Source organism: Epinephelus lanceolatus, chromosome 10, assembly GCF_041903045.1.
Source record: "Epinephelus lanceolatus isolate andai-2023 chromosome 10, ASM4190304v1, whole genome shotgun sequence".
NCBI classification, from domain to species: Eukaryota; Metazoa; Chordata; class Actinopteri; order Perciformes; family Serranidae; genus Epinephelus; species Epinephelus lanceolatus.
Window position 1 is genome coordinate 35023123 of NC_135743.1, and position 14753 is coordinate 35037875.

Here is a 14753-nt window from a genome sequence, read left to right on the forward strand (position 1 = left end):
TGTTGCAGATTCTTAAAAAGAGGCACAACACAGCACAGACCCAGATTCTGACCCTGCAGCGAGAATGAAACTACATAGAAAAGTCTGCTGGATATGAAAATATTAAGTTTACAGTTTAGCTGCTACTAACCCAAATAAATGTTAAAACAAAAAGAATAAAATTACAGCAAGCGATAACATGACTTGTTAATAGCCCCCCCCTCTCCAAGATGCTTTGCTCTGTGTGAGTCCGCGTGCTTACTAGCGGTAGTTTACACAGGGCGCTGTAATCTTTCCTTCCCTGTGTGTATTTGTGTGTCTGTCCATGTTTTGCTCACTCAAGACTCAGCTGGTTGGAGCAGGTGCAAGCTGGTGACTCAAACACATGGATGCTGCCGAGCCGGTCCTTCTAATGCTCCTTTGTGTGGCCAAAAACTCGACCCATCCAGTGCTTTCTGTAAACAAACACAGCCTCCCTGTGTTCGTCCAACACGCGCGCGCAGACATACTACACTCTCAATGAAACGCCCACACACACACAGTGGCTCCGTAGAGAGGCAACCAGACAGTAGAATTTATTATGTAATGACTGGTGCAGTGATTCTGTTGGAAAACTTTACATTTGCTTATGCAATCCCTGCTGACATCATAGGCAATTTTATTTAGAAAATACCTGCTGTAATCATATGAAATCTTTTTGATGTTGCCTTAAAACTGCTTGCTTTTAATGCTTTTTTAATGCTTTTAATTTGCTTCCTGTTTGCCCAGCACATCATTTATATTACAACTGCTATTGCTCTCTTGTGCCATCATAATTCTCCTCTGTTGAATTGTTTACCAGTGTTTAGGGGTTACATGTCTAGAAGCATTACATTGCTTTACATGTACAGTAGATGTTGCTGTAGGTAGATTACAGAAGCAGCCGACTGACATAAATAGGGGAGGATAAAGAGCAGCCGTTATCGTAACGTCACTAATGCAGCCGAGGCCCTTATATAAGCCTACTGTTTGAACACTACACACAGGCACAACCATGTAACCTACACTAGGACATACTGTACAGTGTATAGACCTACTGCTCACACTGCCTAGGGCTGGAGGTGGCTTTGTGGGGAGCTTTAAATGCATTTATTCCACAGATTCAGTATCTGTATGTGTGCACGTGTTAGTGTATTCACGGTTGCTCGGGTCTGTGTAGTCTTGCGTGTGCTACAGTAGGCCTATCCACTGTGAAAATAACAGTGAAGAGGCCTGTTTTTTCATCCCCGTCATCTGACACTGATCAGGAGAGAGACACAGAGAGGCGATGTTGTGATCCCGGGATCGTGCTCCTCGACCGGAGTCTGATGGAGGATCTCCCACTAATCCCTTAATATCACTCGTCCCACTGAGATACTGCTGCCATCGCCATGGTGATGATGAGATGGCCTGAATGTGTAGTAGTGGAACGAGGAGGGAGGGAGGGAGGGTGGGTGGGTGGGGGTGGGGTGTTGCTCCACAGAACCATAGAAATCCTCCTTTGTGAAACATAAATACGATCATTTGAAGTAGTATCTCAAAGGCAGGAAACGCAGGCATTTAAAGTCACCAGGCATGAGGCGATGAGGAGGGGAGGGGGTTTGGCTGTGTTTGCTGTAGACGGCGAGTAGAAGCTGGTCGCCTTATCCTCGAGTGGGCAGCTGCTTGGATGGTTGGTTGGCTTTAAATCTGTGCAGAGAGGCGGCTAATGCAAGGGAATCCTTTGATTTGGGATTTCGCAGCAGTCAAAGTCAAACAGATCTTTCTGCCGTCGGACAGATGTTGAGAGACAATGAGTTCAAGTTAATTTCAGTTGTACAGTATTGTGGTCACATCTGTTTATTTGGCTGAACGTGCCAGCCTTTAAAGCCCCCATGATATGTCTTATGTGTTGTATGCAGAGTGTGGACTCGAGTCACACAACTTGGACTTGAGTCAGACTCGACACAAATTTCATAACTTCAGGCTCGACTTGGGAAAAAAAAAAAAAAAAAAAGACTTGCAACTTGGACTTGGAATTTAACACCAATGACTTGTAACTTTGCTTCGAACTGAGCCTTTCACCCAATGTCAGCTGGGATAGGCTCCAGCCCTGTCTTGACAAGGGACTTGAGTGCAAAGACTTGAGACTCGCAAAACAATGACTCCCTCCCACCTCTAGCTGTCTGTGATAACTTGATGAGGTAACAGATAGCTCAGTTCTAGGGTGTGTAACATCATATGGCGTCTACAGCCCAGCAATATTTTAGCAAAGTGATGGGTGTAACCTGTTTGCAGTGAGCTGATATCGGATTGCCCCTGTGTACGCTGTATACAGTTTAGTTAAGCTAATAGTGACGTGCTGCTGCGATGAATTGGGACAGGAAGGAGTAGAACAGGCTGGGCCAACAATAGGCGAGGTATCTATTACCTCTCTATTGTTAGCCATGGACGGGCTATTATTATAGCCCAGAGTGAGACACAGACAGCTGACTGCAGTTTCAGTACAGCCCACCTACTGCTCCCAGCCAGGAACAACAACATCATGGAGAGGTTTCTGTATGTGTTTGAGGATGATGGGAGGTGAGGGCGAGGGCGAGCAGCACAGAATTGGAGTACGATCATGATCATCACTAATTCTACTACAATTAAATTTTTTTGGCCGATGCTCTAAACAAGTGTAATATTTTGGGATTAAACCTGAGATGTTCCAGCTACAAAGACCAGGAGGAAAGGCTGAAACTAGGCTTTTGCTGACTATGAGACTGGAAATAATATGGAAATAGTGAGACTGGACAGAATTGGTGCTCGAGGAGTGGCTTGATGCTTCACCGTGTGTAGAATAGGCTTAGAGGAGGACATGGAGCTGCAATCAGCCGTCTCTGTCTGGCCATTGGAGCTAGAGATTGGGCTAACGCGGAGGGCGGTGACCTCGCCACGATGGGGTTAGGGCTGAGATTCTAGAGTTTTCCCAGTGGAGCTCTTGTTGAGCCGTGTATGGGAGGAGTTGTGACGTTAGCATGGGACAATGCAGTTGCCAAGAAAGTGCTGATCACAGCCAGAATAAAATGTATCTGTGTCAGGATGAATAAAGTAGGCTGACAGGAGAAGCAACCAAGCATTCACATTTGTACACACACCATTACCAAAGCAAACAAGCACATATGTGCAAGAACACAAACACGGTGTATCACTGCCTCTGACTAAATGTTGCTCATATAGTTACCTTTTTCACTGCACAATAAACTTGCTGTATTAAAATGAATATTGTACATGTGTTTCCTGTAAGCCTTGCATGGAAATACACTTGTGAATGTGTGGGCTGCTGGGTGATTAGCTGACTCTTTGCCACTTGGAAATCTCTCAGGAGGGGAGATATGGAGCAGCTCAATTGAATCCTGGCAGGTAATCTAAGGAAACAGATGGATTTTAGTTATATTTGGCAGCAGATTAGCCACTTCCCCGTTGCTCAGAAAATCTGCTGTTGCCAACTCTTGTTTGACAATCTGAATATTAGTCCTTGGTCAGGAGGTCTGGCTTGCGCGCTGTTAGATTGCCTATTCTGATGAGTGTGCCCCGCGGATTCAATCCTATCTGTGCTTTCTAAGGCCCAGCTGTGGTAGCTGGCCAACCCCTCCACACCGAGGCGCTTGCCCTCTCGCCGTCCCTCCTGCCCTGCCTATCGCACGGTGCCAGCGCCCCGTGCCAGAGGAAGTTATCAGCACTCTATCCCCTGCCCCTAATCCTCTCTGAGGTGGAGAGAAAGTGTTAAGTAGCACGTCTTCTGGCATTTATTAGAGAGGTAGAATGAACAGGTGTCTCAAGACCTAATCGTCTGTCTTTAAACGAGCTGCTATTTTTAGCTCCTCTTCTTGGAGATTTTCGGTAGAGGTGGTACAATGGGGGATTTCTGTTTTATATATCCTGCAGGGATAATGCTGACACGGTCATGTTGATTTTCCTTATGTGGCTGGGTGGAGTACAGTAACACATTCTTAACAGGCTTTGGGGGAATGTCATGTGGGTGGAGTTTCTGATAGATTTTACAATGATTACATTTACATTACATTTTCTTCTTTGTTAAGTGTTGTTTCCACATTTTGGACATTCCCTTACAAACACACACAATAGGGAAATCCTTTCACATTGTGTACACTACATTAAATGTAGGGCTCTTTGCATGGGTGGAATATGGTCTCAATAAAACTATTAAATGCAAAGAAATAACTCAAGGCACACTGTAGAATTTGAGCAAAATTAAGATGCTTTTGTGTTAAATGACAGTCTGTATTTAAAATGACCAACGTGTTGCGATCAAGACAGGTATTCATCAGGGTCATTGTCAGCAGTGGCTTACACACCTATATTGTGTTACACTATTGAGCAGAGTGGGAGGATGGTTCTCTGTCAATCTGTAAGCCTATTGCTAAAAAATAAGGAAGTGATACATCATCAATAGAAGGGAGAAAGAAGGAGGAGGGAAGAGATTGTATTTTATGGAATTAAATAAGCACAGTACACCTGAATTATTCAAAGAGCACCTGTATGTTATCACCACAAATACCCAGCAGCGCCTCCTCTCTATTGTCTTGACTATATTAGAATTCTTTTGTTTGGTTATGCCTTAAATAATCTGCACACAACACAGTTGTCCAAATGGCCACAAAAAAAGAAGAAAACCAAAACAAAAGACACAAATTGAATCCCAGAATGCACCTACATGTACAGACAAAAAAGAAAGAAAAGAAATTAAAGGGGTTACTGTAAAATACTGTAAAATAAAACAAACTACGAATAGCATAGTATAGTGTAGTGTAGTATAGTTAGTAGATATTACACAAATATTATATGCATTTGTATAATAAAGATATTATACAAATAGTACATTTTTTACTATATTACTACACACATTCACCAATCTTTGATTTTTCCATTTCCTTTGATAAAGGTGATAAAAATGATATGCTTAGTATTATACCTTTGCTGGTGTCAAAGCTCAAAAACATGTCAATAGTCTGGTGAGATTTCTTATTGTAAAAAAAGTATCATTTTATTTTGCAAAATTTATGTGAGCCTTTTCTTGCTTGGACCATGGAAATATAAAATACATGCATATGAATGCCCTGTCATACTTGACATTTTATTTCAATTAATATCAGAAAATTGTTTTTTTGGTGTTTTTTTTTTTTTTTTTTCAATTTAAAGATTTTAGATCAGCATTATACATTTTTTGACCATACCATAGAGTGAATGTGTGGCCTTTAAAAATGTGGCCTTTTATCAGCATTAAATGATTCTTCCCAAGACAAGAACCGAATTCAGCAGTGCCACCTCCTCCAGTGATAGATTTCCCTGTAGGTCACTAGCTTCTGAGTGATTTCAGACTGACATTAACCTCTTCTCCTGGCAGTACGGATTGGCTGGGATGGTGTTAATGATGTATGTATTTGGTATTTACCCACTGACCCAGATTACTCCCTTATGATCTCATTATCACCCAGCATGTAGTGGACTCAGAGGGCCTACAGGGTCACTGTTTAGCCATGAGATCCCTTATCACAGATTTTTTACTCCAGCCTTAATGCCAAGACGAGGTTGCATCTCACTAAATCATCAAGCATTGTGGGATGTCAGTATCCTACTATAATATCATTTGAGGAGACATTGTATCATTTCATTGTAGCAACTCTGCTAGGATGTGCTCTCAAGTCAGTGTGCAAAGAGTCCAGAGCAAGCGACTACACAGATACATGCAGATCTAAATCTATAGTGAAGACACCTCCATCAAAAACTAACCAGCGTCCACTGCAGCCTCCACTCACATTTCAAGGGATATTGATGTGTTGAGTTGGAAGTCATGTTCAGGCTTGTTTCCTTCTGCTCATCAGTAAAAAGTCACACTTTCCCCGAGGAGAGTGCTGCTACTATACATCTACCCACATCCCTACTGTTCTTAGCTGCTTCACCAACATCTGGCTGACTTTTGAGAGGGAAACAGAAAGGTCCGGAGCAGCTGCAGTTTGCTCAAAGACAGGATTAGAGGGAGAGAGAGAGACCTTGGAGTGACTGGCTGGGCATGCCCGGCACACTTTAGGCAGGGGAGGTGGTGTAATTGGAAAGTAATTACGCCTTGGGTGGCATGTGTGGAAGCTCAGTACAGCGTGACAGAGAATACTGTGTGTGTGGGCCTGCTGTTAGGGCCTCGAATGAACAGAAGTAGAGTATTATTGTTGATGGACAGCCAGCAAACTGATGGAGGTAATTTTTCATGTCATTTTTGACATTGATTAGATACTGATACAGCAGCTTACACAGAGAAAATGTAGTGTTTCAGAGCTGCATTATTTCCTGGTGCTGGAACTTAAATATCTCTTTATAGTAATAGTGTAAATGAGAAGCCTGTGGATTTTTATTCCTTAAAGGCTCTATAGTTGACATTCAGGACATTAATAAAGCAGCAAACAACAATTTCCATGTAAAAATATAGTGGAGTAATGGTGCCCTGAGCAGAGAATAGAGTCATGCTCCCTCTGTGTGTTAAAATCTGAGCTTCTCTGTTCTTTGTTTTGGTAGCTGGCCACATGCGCATGTTAGTGCGATTAAGTCCCTCCCTTTAGATCCCACTGGCTAGCTAATCGCCCCTGCTCTGCACTGTGTATATATGGCGGTTCCCGTGGATAACAGGACAGTGCTGTCACAGAAGTGTTACACCCACCTTCCGGTCCCCCTCCCCAGGTTCACACTATTAGCTCTGACAGCACTGTCGCCATTGTTAGCACTGCTAGCACCATTAGTGTAGCAAGTACTACTAGCCTTGCTTTTTCGGCACAGCCATCTCCACCTCAGAGGTGAGTGCCGTCTGCAGGCAATTCCAGCCCAGGCACTGAATGTGGTTTATAGAAGCTTTAAGAGTTAATGTCACAGCAGTGCTGTAAATACTCATTAACACACCAAATGTGTATTAATTTATGGCTGAAATAGTTCCCAACAAATGCATTATTATACAGAGAAGCAGGCAGATTAACAAATTGTTTTCTTTTCATTGAATTTGTTGAGAGTGAGAAAAAACATCACACATCACATGAAAAAGTATGTGATCTGGCTGTGATGTTGGAAACAGTCAACCAGTCACCAGCCGGACCAGTCTTCTCATTTAACAGCTAAACAGTGAACCAAAAGTATGTCTCTAAAAACACTGAGGAGAGAAATAGGCAACACAGTAACAGAATCTTGATATATTTGATCAGCGCTGCGTAGTTTGACAGTTTTACCACAGTTCACCAGCAGTAATTGACATGATGACCGGCTGTGTTAGAGACTCCTCAGGTCTGATTGGCTGTTTTTGTTCACGTGTGGTAAGGCTATTAGAAGCACAACAAGGCAATGGAGAAGGCATATCATCTGTCTCATTTAGTGCTGTGTGAATAAAGTTTCAGCAAATATGACAAAAGTTACCAACTACAGCTTTAAAGCTGCACTGAGTAATTTTTTAGCCACTTGGGGGCAGTGCAACAAGCATTGACATGATATCATCTTACAAAATGTTTAAAAGGTAAACATGGACATTAGCAAATAATTGCCTGCTTACGCATTCAGCAGATACAGAGCAACATTCACTTGTGTATATGTCTGATGAATGTACACAAGTTAAATATTCACTCCGCTTAGTTCTGTTTAGCTCTTCACCAACCCTGAGGGAAATATCTGGCTCTTTATCAGCTAAATGCTCCACTATGATCCCCAGCCAGTGGCTAACTTTATCTGTCTGTCTGTTTGATGCTGGGCAGGTAGTGTACAGTGGGTTTATCAAGCGTTAATGAGAGCAGTGAGACTGAACCAGAAGGCGAATTTCTGTTTCATAACATGTTTCTTTAGATTCACAATGGCATTTGTTTTCAACAAAGCTTCTGTAATTTATCAGTTGATTTGACAATCTGTGCCTAAATGTGTTGACTACAGTATGAATGAATGATTGTGTCCTCTGTGCCAGCAAGTCTTTACTTGGCATCTGAGCTGTATGAAGAGGGCTGGGCTCTGTTTCTGCTGCCCATCAGAAGTTGTTAGATGCACATTAGATGTCGCTGGACCTGCTGTGGTGCATGTGCCGTTATGCCAATCTGTTCTGGATGTTTGGGAATGTAATGATTCAGGGCTCATTGTACAGCTGTCACATCAGTGTATTTGTCTTAACACAACTGTGGCAAAGGGGTGGCTGTGGGTGAAACACAGACGGAGAGATGGCACGATTTTGCAGCAGGTATGTTTTAAGCATCCTCCTCTCTCCTCCTGCCCCCTCTGCTTATTAGCAGCGATATCTTCAGAGGACTCAGATTAATTAAATCTCTGGGATCTTACTAAAATGTTTGGGTCCTCGTGACAGCCCGCTGTGTAATTGTCCTGCTGTCTGTGCAGAAGGAGCTGGATCAATCCAACTCTCCCAAGGATCTCACTCCCATCGGAGTTGAATGAGATCCTCAGCAAGAGAGTTGCAGGCTTGTTTGCTTTTACATGGAGACCATGTTTTTTGGCATCGCAGCGTGCATGTTTTGGTTTGCCTTTCCTGGGGGGACAGAATCAGTGTTATCTTCCAAGTTAGTTCTTAAAGGGGCGATGCACAAGCTTCAAGTAGATTTTTGATTTTGCCAGCATCTTTGGTGCTAAGCAGTGTAGCTGTGGTGTTTTGAGTGTGCAGTCCACAACATGCACAGCAATGATGTCCTCTCATTTCCTGTGGACGATGTTTGTGCTTGCCTATAGTGTTGTTTCTTCATATCCTCCACCGTGGTGGGTTATTGCTGCTCACGATATTTACCCAGTTTGCGTGAGGTTAGTGGTGTCACTGGTGTTAGTGGTGTGTGTATCAGAGACAAGGGACTCAAAACACATGGCATGACTCAGGATTTGAGACTTGGTTGACTAACATTGATAACTGTCTCGACTTGACTTGGTATTAATGACTTGAAATCTGACTTTTTATAATTGGCTTTTCATTTGATATTTGCATTTTATTTTGTTGTCAATCATGTTAATAAGAAGACAACAGCGTTATGCAAGATCTGCAGCTCAAAAATCAGTGACACAACTATAACAACATCCAGCTTCTTTGTGTTGTACTACTGCTTTCACTTTAGAGCCATTTAGAGCTATATTGTAATATAAAAGCCCCACTCTCCAGTGCTGTTCATTTAGATGTTTTTTATTGATTGCCACAAAATGTCAAATATCAAATGTGTTAGCAGGCTGCAACAGTTTTTGCTAATGTTGAAAATTAAAACTAAACTTTATTTTTATTTTAATGCATTTCATGTGGAAACTGGGGTAGATCATCAGAGTCTCATATGACATGTGATTTGCTCTACTTATAGCAGGGACTCCACTCGACTTGCTTGACTCTCACCCCAGTACATGGGACATGAGACTTGAAGGTAAAGACTTGAGACTTGCTTGTTACTCACACATGTGTGACTTACTCCAACCTCTGGCTTGTATCATTGAGATAGTCTTACCTGGTGAAAGGCAACTATGAAAAGCTGTCATGAACCACTTATAGTTTCAGCTTCTGTTGTGTTTTAAAATTCATGATAATAAATTGACAATATAGACTAAAAGAAACCTCAGACTATGACATTAAAACCTGATTTTACAAACGCCTTTATGCAATTACTTAAAAGATTCCTCTTATGTCTGCTAAAAAAATTCCTTGTCCAAAAATCTGCTGATTACCTTCTAGACAAAACTGATTAATTGCTTTGTCTTTAAAATATCAGACATTTATTTAAATGACAAATACAATTTCCCAGAGCACAAATTGACAGTTTGTTCATTTTGTCCAAACAAAAGTCCAAAATAGTCCAAACAAAGATATTTAGTTCACAAACAACAGGAAAAAAGGCAGAAAACATTTGCATGTAAAAAGCTGGTACCAGCAAAGGCTGGGTATTTTTGCTTGGAAAGTGAATTGAACAGTTAACTGATACCAAAATAGATGCTACTTAAATTCTCTGCTGATTAACTAATCAATTAATTGACCCACAGTAGTGCGGAGCATCCTGCCAGCTGGTCAACTGCATTTGTAGATGACTAGAATGAGACCAGCATGGTTTGGGGGGAATAAAATAACAAAAGCACTACGTTATTATCTCACACTCTCAGAAATAACATTTCACTTATTTTATGTCTCTCTTCCTCCCTTACTCCCTATTTTCTGATAGGTCATTTTCAGAATTTGAACCAAATGGCATAAAAACTACTCACACATTCCCTTATAGAGCTCCAGGAATCTACTGTAGTTCTTCGAAGTTTATGCTGCACATCTGTCCACTAGAGAGCAGTGTAGCATCAGTCATCATCAGACCCGGCTGCTTCTCCATGCAAAGCCAGTGAAGCAGAGAAGGTGGGAACCCAAATACAGAACAAAAATAACAACAGAGACTAAAAATAACAGCAGCATGTGGCTTGCTTAGACTTAAAACTGTCACTCTGAAATAGAAAAAAAAAAGAGAATCATACATTGAGACATGTGGATTCTCTACACAAACCTTTTCCTTAAACCTTTACTCTGTGCAAGTGTGTTGTGTGTGTGTGTGTGTGTGTGTTAGGGCGTTCATGTGAAGCAGAGTGCAGGTTAAAGAGATGGAAAACAGAGACTGTATCTGCCCGGCAGGCCTCCTCAGCAGCCAGGATACTGAATACGTCACTTGTGACATTTTACACTCACTCATTTTACTGCCCCATGTCAAATAATACACCCTGCACTCACACTCACATATGCACACGTATGAGTACAGTACACACATGGATATGGGCACACATAGGCGGATAGCCTCACACACACACACTTTGTCCGGCAGCTGTCCAGGCAGGCAGGCAGGCAGGCAGGCAGGCAGCAGGCAGCAGGTTCCATCAGATAAATATGAGGCTTGTAATGCGACCACAGAGACGGGGCTGATGGGATCAATAAAGAACGGCGCTGCAGGTCATCAGGAGAACACAGCGAGAGGATAAATATGGACTGGCTCATCGGAAAACAGAGCAGCGAGACTGATGGGTACACAGGACTATATCTTCTCTCGTGTGTTCTCTCACCCATCTGACACAGATCAGACAGACAGATTTCTCACTCTGGTGTGCTCTACCTCTAGCTAAAGTAGACTGCTGGGAAGCTTCCCTGCTGATGCTCTGCATGACAATTGTTTGAGCCCTGAGGAGTTTAAAGGCATCCACGTAGTGTACACACTGGGATTAACCTGAAGTAATTTTACTTGATGGGCTGCTGTTTTTAGTAGACATTTTATTCATTGTCAAATAGCTTTTGTGAATGAATTGTCAGGCACTTATCAGATGGAGTATGTATGGTAACGCTACATAGAATGCTGATGTTTCAAAGGCTTTTTAGTTCCAGCAAAAATACAGTTATGAAAGAAATAGTTGATACTCTTCGTTTGATTTGCTGCTTATTTGTGTTTTATATCATCATAATTTGAATATATTTGGGTTTTGGACTTTAACCTGGCAATATGTGGACATAACCTGGGGAACCTTGGAATTGTGACGTGCATTTTTCATTATGTTTATAACACTAAACAACACTGCTGCTCGTATGAGTCAACGGATTTCTAAATCTTATGTATCAGGTCATTCATTTAGATTGAGATAAGTAAATGTTGCTGAGCTTTAGTCAGAAACAGACAAAGTCCAATTAGCACATTCAATTTTACACAGCTGAATATGTATTTAACATTAGCAGTGATGAGGTGTGTGAAGTTCTGGCAACTTGCCTCTGTTTTGCTTATAGTGACATCTGCTCTTAAACCAGGAGAGTGGGTGAACTGGCAGCTTTAGTTAGATGGTGTACAGATGTTAGACAGTCATGTGGTGATTGCTGTTTGTGTGTGTGTGTGTGTGTGTGTGTGTGTGTGTGTGTGTGTGCTTTTTAGGGCTGGTTGTGGTGTCTTGGTTATTCTGCATAAGAATAATTCCACATGAAGAATGTCTAATGTAAATGCATGTTTACTGAAGCTGTATATGACAGTTGCAACATTTTGGACAGTTGCTTCTCCTGTTTCTGAGCCAATGTGGTCATTAGAGAGAGACTCTCCTAAATAGATTTTGTTGTAAGAGATAGTCATAGCGATTTGCCATTTTTTGGCCTTTTGGTTTTGATTTAGTCTGTTTAGTTTCCATTTTATTTGCACAGGTTGGTTGTTTCTGCTGCCAGGCCACTGCAGTGGTGGTGAATTGAATTTTGCTTGTGGTGCACACAGGATTTAAAAATCATATTTTCAATGTCCAACACAGTTTTCATAGGAGCATGTTTTTGTATAAATGGCAGTTCCAATGAAAACTGTAAACACTGAGATCTGTGGATTGTCCAGAGTAACTAGGACATTGTTTGTCTTGCTGTTAAAATATTTAATTGTAATTTTTCTAAACTTGGAGCCCCATAAAAGTTAGAAAGTGAGAAAATATGTCTTTTTGTCATCCAGGTGAACAGATCCTTTGACCCTAGTTTGTTTTCATGGGTGTTAAAGGGACACACTTATTTTTCCTCTTACCTGTAGTGCTATTCATTAGTCAAGGTTGTTTTGGTGTGAGTTGTGAGTTAGAGATGTCTGCCCTCTCTGGAATATAATGGAAGTAGACAGCACTCAAGACACCAAAAATTGCATTTGAATAACTCACTAGAAATGTGTCTTTCCAGAAATTATGACCTGGTTATTTAAGTTAATCCACAGACCTTGTTGTGAGCAGTTTCATGTGGGAACTATTTTCTTGCTACTAGACTACCTCGGCCAGCGGCATCACTGTGCAGGGGAAGCATGCATCTACTCATGGATGAGAGGCTCATGCTCATGACAGTGCGTGATGTAAATATTAATAGCGTCCTTCTAACCTTAGCTAGCTCTGTGATGCTAGGTGAGCTAGCAGTAGATGCACGCTTCCTTTTTGCGCAGTTCAGTAGAAAGAAAATAGTTCCTACATGAAACTGCTCACAACAAGGTCTGCGGATTATCTTGAGATACTGGGTTATGATTTCTGGAAAGAGACACAGCTGCAGATTTTTTCAAATGTATTTTTTGGGCACTGTGAGCACCACAAGCTGTGTGTCACCTAGTTCCATTACATTTGAGAGAAGGCAGACATCTCTATGGCCGACATCTCCAACACTCAGCAACTCACACCAAAACAATGTAGATCAGTGGTTCCCAACTGATGCAGCCACTGGGTCCAGATTTCTCCGTAGTCATTAGTTCGAGGTCCCATTGTTAAATACATTTAGTTTGGCCGTGTCATTGAGCTAGTTTGCTGTCTTTGTCAAGTAGCTGTCTGTTAGTCACTCACTCTACAGTGTGAGTCACTTGCGGTCCATACAGAATGGTTCTACGGCCTATGTTTGGACCACGACCCACCAGTTGGGAACCACTGATCTGGACTAATTAATGGTACTACAGTAAGAGGAAAAATATGTATTTTTGATTTGGGGGTGAACTGTTCCTTTAATGGCCATGCTATCAGTCATATTGGAATCTAACCAAGCATGTGTTGATCAGCTTTGTTGAACTTTACACAGAATGAGCTCCTGCCTCCATCCTCACCTTCTGATCCAGCTCAGTGTGTGCAATTCAAGGCAGCCCTCAAATGTCACTCAGCTGGACTGCTCTGCTTGCTAGTTACTCTGAACTTGCACAGATGTGTGGCTATATTTCTGGGATCTGGTGGGCTCATGGTGAAGGGAGCCAACATTTAACATAAATTTTTCTGAGAAAAACTGAACAAAAACTTGCAGTAGCGTGGTGGACTGGTGCTTGAATCCACCCTGATGCCTTAAAAAAATAATGTAATGCCAGTGATGAGAGAGGGTGTTACTCACATGAAGCGATTATTTTTAAGTTTATGTTGGTCCAAATCACTTACTACCTTCACCTCATCTTTAAAGTCATTCTGAATGTTCTTTTTTTCTCCATGTTGTTTACTTCATCACCACTGCCATCATTGCATTGTCCTTTTCATCAAAGCATCATCTATAATATCCTGAATATTATTCATATTATAGTTGAAGTATTATTTATGTCATACACATCTTAAGTGATATCAGTTGTGTCAGTATTTTGTGTCGTTTGGATTGTTTTCCTCATCTCTTTGTGTTCTGTATGCACTGAGCTGTGCACACCTTTTATTTTTTTATGTTTTAGGATCAAAGAAGAACCAAAGCCTCAGCCGGCACAGTAAGTAAACTGCATTACCCAGAGTGCTCTAGGCTTTGACACTTCTTCCTGTCAGTCGGTGCTGTGTGCTTCATGTGGCTTTCTCCTCTCTGTCTGGGAGGAAAATGAAAGAAATGTCACTAATGTCATGGAAAGCAGCTGCGATAGCACAATGATGGTGCAGTGGCATTTTTTATTTTTATAAGCTTTATAATGAGAAGCATCAAGCAGATTGTTGAATTCCCTACTGGATACTAAACAGCCGACTTCCATGACATCAGTGACGACGGCTTTTCCTTTCTACCAGCTTTGTTATAGCCAGGCCCTCAAACCCTTTTCCCTTGTCCCTGGTCACCAACTCTGGCTGCCCATTCTCATCCAGTGTGTCATCTGCACTCTGATTGGCTTGTGCAGCCTCGTACTTCAATCGCAACTGTGGACTTGATGCACCTGCCCTGTACTGTAGCTGCATTTTGACTAAATCCACCTGTAGGGCTGACTGGTCTGTTAACCTGACCCCTACTGCACCACCAGGCTGGAATAAATGACACTCTTGTTACCCTCAGCTGAGCG

General features: G+C 41.9%; 1 protein-coding gene across 8 annotated transcripts in view; it reads left to right on the forward strand.

Annotated features, from left to right (window-relative positions):
- Positions 1-14753, forward strand: part of rims2a (regulating synaptic membrane exocytosis 2a) — a 166965-nt gene that overhangs the window by 11947 nt on the left and 140265 nt on the right. For 5 of the 8 annotated variants that reach the window (XM_078171967.1, XM_078171968.1, XM_078171971.1 and 2 more), the window contains exon 3: positions 14169-14201. The exons of the other annotated variants lie outside the window; for them this stretch is intronic. In XM_078171967.1, the coding sequence (XP_078028093.1) occupies positions 14169-14201 (33 nt within the window). The remainder of the gene's footprint in view (positions 1-14168; positions 14202-14753) is intronic. 8 annotated transcript variants of the gene reach the window in all.